Raw genomic sequence first — 7,500 nt, forward strand, 5'->3', positions numbered from 1 at the left:
AGTCAGTGAGAAATTTGTGAGTACGAGCCTTTTCCAAGGACGCAACTTTACACTGCTCTTAGTGGGACTCAGCCCAGACACTGAACAGTCCGAAGACGAGTTTCTGTACAAGACCACAAAATAGTTTTATATACTTTACTGTGTAGAATGAAATAAGATTCTTGAAATTCTATCGTAGTAATTTCAAACAAGTTTCCAATGCCACAGTGCGACCTTGAGAAATTTCAATCGCAGGAGTTCAAGAATACTGTATTATTCCCCTCAAATTACCTGACCCATTATATTTCTATATAAAAATAGTTCTTTTTACACCAGCTTTGAGAGTCATCTTTGGTCAAGATATCCTTACGCGTCAAATATAGGTTCCTCATCTCATGCTTTTTTAAAAAGTCGTTTATGCTTGATTTTTATAATTTTTATTTTTAAAGGCATTAAGTGGCCTAAACGCGCAGTAAACCCCTTAAAACAGCGTTAATAAAGTAATGGCAAGGGCAGAACGACTGCGAACTAAAAACAAACCGTAAACGTATAAATTAAGCTTATCCTAGATTACAGTTACAGTGTGTTTTCTCTCTCTCTCTCTATCTCTCTCTCTCTCGCTCTCTCTCTCTCTCTCTCTCTCTCTCTCTCTCTCTCTGTATATGTATGTATGTATGTATATATGTATGTATGTATGTATGTATGTATGTATGTATGTATGTATGTATGTATGTATGTATGTATGTATGTATGTATGTATGTATGTATGTATGTATGTATGTATGTATGTATGTATGTATGTATGTATGTATGTACGTACGTATGTATGTATGTATGTATGTATGTTTGTATGTATGTATGTATGTGTGTGTATGTGTTGTTTCCTATTCACTGCTGAGTAAGCAGGATCATTAAAAGAATCGTTCTTTTTCGATCGTTTACCCTAAAACCAACAAAGAGGCACCCTTCCTTTAATCTTATGTTCGGAATATTTGTATAAAGTACTTCTTTATCTATAATATATGCAACCAAATACAGTAAAACCTGTTAAACCGAAAGTCATTTGGTTTAAACGCAGTACTGAAAAACTGAAGAAAATCAATGATAACGTACCGTCGTGTTAGTTATTTGTTTTTACGAGATTTCTTTGGTCAGTCGTAAAAATGAAAAGTCAACGCTTTGCATTGACATCAGTGTGTTAAACTCTAGTCAGTGCAAGAAAATTATTTGACCCGACGTGCACTTATTTGTCGGTCTGATAACCCAATACCTTATAGGCTCATTGTTGTAATGGAAATCTCAAAAAATGACGCAAAATTCTGTCTATTACAACAATGTTAAACTAGATCCATGTGTTGGTTCCAATGCCAGAGCTGCATATATGTACGTTGAGCGGAATGAATGCAGTCAAAGACATGCCAATATATTTTCAAAAAGAAGAATTTGGCCAAGTAAAAAGTAGACATCAGAAAATCATTTACAGTTAATTGGTATTGTGGAGTTTGGCGCTTTTAGAATTTTAACAATACCAAATACAAAAAAAAAACAACAACATAAAAACACAAAAAACACAACAACAACAACCCCCCCCCCCCCAAATAAAAAAAAAAAAAAAAAAAAAAAAAAAAAAAAAAAAAAAAAAAAAAAAACAACTACAAAATATTGAATCATATTCAACATATCAGTTCTGGTTTAACTGGTATACACTGTAACACGAGGGCATGCCACTGATCTAGAGTATCATTTATAGGGAAAGCGCCAGGTCTCCAGTAGGTCCATGACTTAATGTTGATTCAAGAAATTAATTTGTCTTTGTGACGGAGGTCTAACTATTACCTTATTTCAAACTCCAAATCATATCCAGTTCTGAGAAATCCAAACTTCGCACTAAGTCAGGCATTTGTGTTCGTGACAGATTCGTCTATATAGGAATAGTACGCGTTTTATCTGTTGTATTAAAGTAGGTATCTACTTTATTATTTTTAATTTTGAGAAAGAGGTGATAGTACTATGAGCTTGTTTTTCTAGTAGGGACCAGTTTTGTTGATATTATGTTAGTATGTGTGTGTGTGTGGGGGGGGGGGGGTGCGAGGGTTGCGAGGGGGGGGGGGGGAGTCGAGTTGGGTTTGGAAGTGAAGTTGTATTTGTCGATTAAATTCAAAGGAGAACGAACGGATTAATGCAATCACTCATGTCAAATAAAAATCGTAGTTAGTAATAATAATAACAAAATAATAATGCTGCTAATAATAATAATGATAATAATAATAATGATAATCTTCTTCTTCTTCAAGTACCAAGTCTGTGCCAGACATCGGTGATCATGATACGCCATTTAGTCCGTTTTCTTAGCGGCAAGTTCCGTGCGTTTTGTGCACTTTTTGTAACCAGCAAACTAAGTATACAAATTGGTGCAGAAAATTATGAAGATTCGAAAAATAGGTGGCTCCAAATACCATTTTTATTGAAAAGACCTTAAAATTCGTCGTAAAGTCTAGTGAAAACGCGCACTTTGTGACGTTTTGGCGCTCGATGACAAAAGTATTAAAAAAAAACATTCTCACCCATTAAGAACATCTTGATGTGTTTTTGATCGTGGAGATATTTTTGTTTTAATGTTTTCCATTATTATTTACCAAAAATATAGCTTTTAATTATTTTAAAACATTTTTTTTGATTCTTCTGACCGCAGAAAAAAACCCAATAAAAATTGTCCTTTTTTGCCCGTGCAACAAAACTATGAGTCATTAGGTCGACCTATCCTTTACTAAGTATGTACTAGGATGTCTTAGCGCCTGTAAACGAAAAAAAACAACAACAAGAGACTAAAAAAATATTTAAAGCAGTTAAAGAGGTTTCTTTCAACCATTGTGTACAGTACAATAATGCTAAATCGAAATGCGGTTTTGTCATCTGTCACCGCCTCTCCCTTCGAGATAACGACAGCTCCATCTACCGACAATGGCATCATGTGTTGTCTAAAAAATAACTGAGAGAATGAGTTTTGTCTTTTGAACGATGTCAACAAACTACAATTTTATTTTGTGCAATCGATATTCATTGAAAAGGTAAGGAACAATCTTTTTCATCTTTTATAAATGTCTTATATCATCGTGATGTTATTTTACTTTATGCGCATGCTAGTGCGATAAGTATTGCGCAATGTATGACAAAAGAATTGAGTTGTGAAAAAAGAATTGGGTCAGATCAAAGCTGAGTCACAGTCATATCATAAGCCCCCAGGATGCAAAAGATAGAGTAAGATTATGGCCCATGCTTGGATCTGAACATATTTTTCTATCTTAGTATAATATAAGTTACATGTGCTATGTCAGTACTAAATTTAGACCCTTTTAGATTCAATTAGATATAGATTAGCCTGTCGATGATTGATGATAAAATAACGGTGTTTATCATTACTGCTGACAGAGAAAGAAAAAAAACATAACTAATTTATTATTAACTCAGTTGATCAAAAAAAGAACATCTCCACACACAATTCTACCAATACACGCTAATATTCACACACATTGCTTTACCTTTTGCATGTTCAGGTTTGGTTTTTTTAAACAATGTATTGACTTGTTTGTTATATTTCTACTTGCCAGCCTCACAGTCCTTTGTTTCCTTAAAAGCATCATGCCTGGGGACCTCGTCAAATGGGAATGCTAGTTTGATTTGTTGAATGGTCAAGATTGCAAGGACTAAAGTTCCATTCTAACAGGTATTTGGAAGTATGTGTTCGTTGTGTGTGTGTGTTGATGTTGTTGTTGTTGTTGTTTTATTGTTGTTTTGCAGAGAATCTTACCACTGAGCTATCCAAGCCCCGTCAACTAATATGTGTTTAACCTTTCTCACGCAAACACACACACAAATACACACTAACACGCATACACACGCACACACACACACACTCGCAAGCACACAAACTTGTTCATTCTGTCATCTCTCAAGCTACCCTATATCGCCTTAAGATGGTAACATTTTCTGTAACTTGAGAAACTACGTAATTCACACTTTGTAGGAAATAACTTTAAATATTGTCTCTTGAGTATGTCATGGGGTTTTGATTTATTTTTCTTTCCTTCCTAGAATGCGCTAATATGGCAGGAGGAAAGAAGCGGCAGACATCCATTGTCGACTGTAAAAATCTGAACAAAGTTCCAAGACTCGATCAAGCTTCCCCTGAAATTGACTGGTTGAAGTGCCTGTTTTGTCAAGAAACCATTGAAAATTCTCCTCTCACAAACCCTAAAAAAGCAACCAAGTTAAATTGTATTGAAGACACTTATGTTGCCATTTCTGAGGATATCAAACTTTTTCATGACTCAGGTAGATTGCCAATAGCATTGAAATTCAATATTAACCAACCTGTGAAATGTCTTGCTAGTTTTTTGAGAGACAATGATGGACTTAACCATAAGAATTGCAGACACAGGTTTCATAAATCAAAACTCAAAAGGCTTGCAAAGAAGATAAATCAATGTAATAGTGAAGCAGTTGCAAGTCCTGATACAAGAGGCACATTAAACACATCACATATAAGCAAACACTGCTTGTTTTGTAAGGGTTGTGAAGGGGAATTGACTGAGGTCCGGACTCCTGCTCTTTCACAAAAAGTCTACTAGGAAGCTGTCCTTCTTTCAGATACAAGTATTCTTAGAGTATTTGGTGAGGGTGATCTTATTGCGGTGGAAGCAAAGTATCATAAGCCTTGCCTTATACTGTTCCACAGAAGAGCAGACGATTTTAGATGTAAAAATACTTCAGACAACAAATACAAAACACACATTGCAGAATGCAAACAGGATATTGTCAATTTTATTGCTCGCACAGACACAAATGTTGTGTTTAAGCTGAATGATCTCTACAATTTACTTTTGTCAAAATTAAATGCCATAAATTTGTCGGATGTATATGTACATAAAACTAGATTCAAAGAAAATTAACTATCGAGAGTTCCTTCTTTAATGGAATACAGGGATGGGCGGGAAGTCTTGCTTACTTTCAAAGAGGGGAATATTATTTCACAAGCAGCTATTTCCGATTTAGATTCAAATGATGATCTTGCAATACAAAAAGCCGTTGATATTATAAGAGCAGAAATAAGAAATCATACATTCATATCACCCCTCAATATAGATCATGATAGCATTGTCAATAGTGTACCACACAAATTAGTGAAAATTGTGAATGGCATTTGAAGTGGTCAGTGTTCGCTAAGTTTAGGTCATCAGAATCGACATACCATGACAATTTCACAGTATATCATGTTGAACCACAACAACAAAAGCCCGCAAAATTCAGGTAGCACTAGAAAACAGTTGTCCAAGGAAACCCCAATCCCCGTTTATTTAGGAGTCATGGTTTTTGCCAAAACCAGAAAGAAAGGTCTTATTGATAAACTGTCTGCTCTGGGTTTATCAATTTCCTATGCTAGGGTAAAAGATATTACAGCTGAAACTAGTAAAAGAATTTGCCAGTTCTATAAAGAGACAAGTATTTCAACATCATCCAGAGATTTGTCTGTTTGTTGTTTGACAGAGCAACCAACTTATCTGCTGTCAATGAATGCCGGCGTGAACTTTTTACAAAAAAGTCACGCCTTCGAGACAATATGCCGCCAACTCGTGAAGCTCTCAAACAGCATTTAAATCAAGCAGTTTACCAAGCTGGTTATGTATGGAAACGCTCTCTTGCTAAAGACCCTAGTCTTCCTTCCAAATCAGATTTTGGTTGGAAAGAAGATGGGATGCCAAAGTGGTCCACTTTGACTGACCTTACACATGCCTCACAAAATCTGATTAAATGTAACTGTTCATCAAAGGGATGCTCCAAAAGATGCAATTGTGTTAAGGCATCTCTTCCATGTACTCTGTTATGTGCCTGCAATGGTCAATGTTCTAGAGACAATAATTGACTTTAAACACGTTTTTCAATTGTATGTTTTCAACAATGTAATTTTAAAAAAGGGATGTAAATCTATAATAATGCTGCTGTTAAATATGTACACAGAAAAAAAATGTTTTAAATGGTTCAATTCTTCATTGAATAAATATGTATTGTACAATATATATATATAAATTTAAACGTGTTATTTGCTATATGATAGAGATACATTGTACTCTTATGTTTGAGAGTGATTGTACGTGTGTGTCGGGAGGAGAAGGGGTACTTGCTTTGGCAGTTGAATTGTCTATTATTGTTTGTTTTTTTTTAATCAAATTAATATTGCTTGATTTTAGAGGATGTGAAGATTAAAAAATGTTTTTGAAATGCATGGCATTTCAAATATATGTCAGATTCTAAACCATTTAAACAGTTTCCAGGAAGGAGATATATATTTTTTTTAATTTCCTGAAAAATCCCAATTGAATTTCGTATTTTCTTATATATTTCAATAAAATTCAAATGGAAAAATATTTTCTGAGTCCAAAGTGCGCAAGGGAATAGCAAAATAACCACATCATTATAAAATATTTATAAAACCGTAATTTTTTGAGAAAAAAAAAATAAAATGTTGAAAAAATGTATTTTGTCACCTTTAAAGGGCAATAACTCGTGGTTCCAGCTATATTTCAAATTGGAGCCACCTATTTTCGAAATCCTCATAAAATTCTGCACTTTGTGTGAAAATTTCATGCTGGTTACACGATTTGCACAATTTTTCCGTTAAGGGAACGGACTAATTCATCTCTTTGATCAGATAACCTCAAAAAACTAATATTACTCTTCTCTTTCTTTGTCACCCAGCTGTTCAAACTATTCAAATATGTTTTTCTTGGTCGACCTTTACTCTTTCTACCTTCTATCTTTCCTGTGAGAGCAAGATGTTCAATACATTTATGTCGATTTAGGTGTCCTAAAAATTGCATTTGTCTTTTTCTTATTGTACGAATTAATAGCCTTTTAGTTTCAGCTTGCTCTAATACTTCTTCATTAGTTTTCTTCTCTGTCCATGAGATTCTTAACATCCTTCTAAGAAACCACATTTCTGCTGCCTCCAGTTTCTTTCTAATGTCTTCTGTAATTGTCCAGCTTTCGCAGCCATATGATAATACTGACCATACGTAGGCCTTCAAAACCCTATGTTTTGTTGTCATTGAGATATTGTGGTTTTAAAAAATTAGACTCATTTTATTAAAACAATCTTTAGCTATTGCAATTCTTCGTTTTATATCTGTGTTGCATCTGCCATCTGAAGTTATTATGTATCCAAGATATTTAAATGCCTGAACTTGTTTTATAGTTTTTCCATTGCTTATTAAGTTGCATATTGGATTTCTTTCTCTCCTTGATACAACCATGCATTCTGTCTTTTTTACATTTAAGTATAACCCCATACGTTCACTCTCTGTCACTATTTTATTGAGGAGTAGTTGTAAATTTTCTTTTGAGTCTGAACTTAGTGCTGTGTCATCTGCATATTTTATATTATTGATATTCTCACCATTGATTTTAATGCCTGGGAGTAGTATATACGGTTGTAAATAGTTAGAAACCGTTTTTTGACGGAGGATG

At 34.3% G+C, this 7,500-nt stretch overlaps 1 protein-coding gene across 1 annotated transcript; it reads left to right on the plus strand.

Annotated features, from left to right (window-relative positions):
• Nucleotides 1–2,325: 2,325 nt before the first annotated feature.
• Nucleotides 2,326–6,464, plus strand: LOC144976917 (uncharacterized). The gene is made up of 3 exons (XM_078921525.1): nt 2,326–3,047; nt 3,588–3,703; nt 4,072–6,464. Exon 3 carries the CDS (start codon nt 4,083–4,085, stop codon nt 4,605–4,607), a length of 525 nt encoding a protein of 174 aa, XP_078777651.1. The 5' UTR covers nt 2,326–3,047; nt 3,588–3,703; nt 4,072–4,082; the 3' UTR covers nt 4,608–6,464.
• The last annotated feature ends 1,036 nt before the right edge of the window (nt 6,465–7,500 follow it).

The sequence above is a fragment of the Berghia stephanieae genome, chromosome 1 (genome assembly GCF_034508935.2).
Source record: "Berghia stephanieae isolate SIO BIC M18660-M18661 chromosome 1, UCSD_Bste_1.3, whole genome shotgun sequence".
NCBI lineage: Eukaryota > Metazoa > Mollusca > Gastropoda > Nudibranchia > Aeolidiidae > Berghia > Berghia stephanieae.

Coding starts and splice junctions, on each gene's coding strand:
- LOC144976917 (XM_078921525.1), top strand. CDS start 4,083: ATGGCAGGAGGAAAGAAGCGGCAGACATCCATTGTCGACTGTAAAAAT.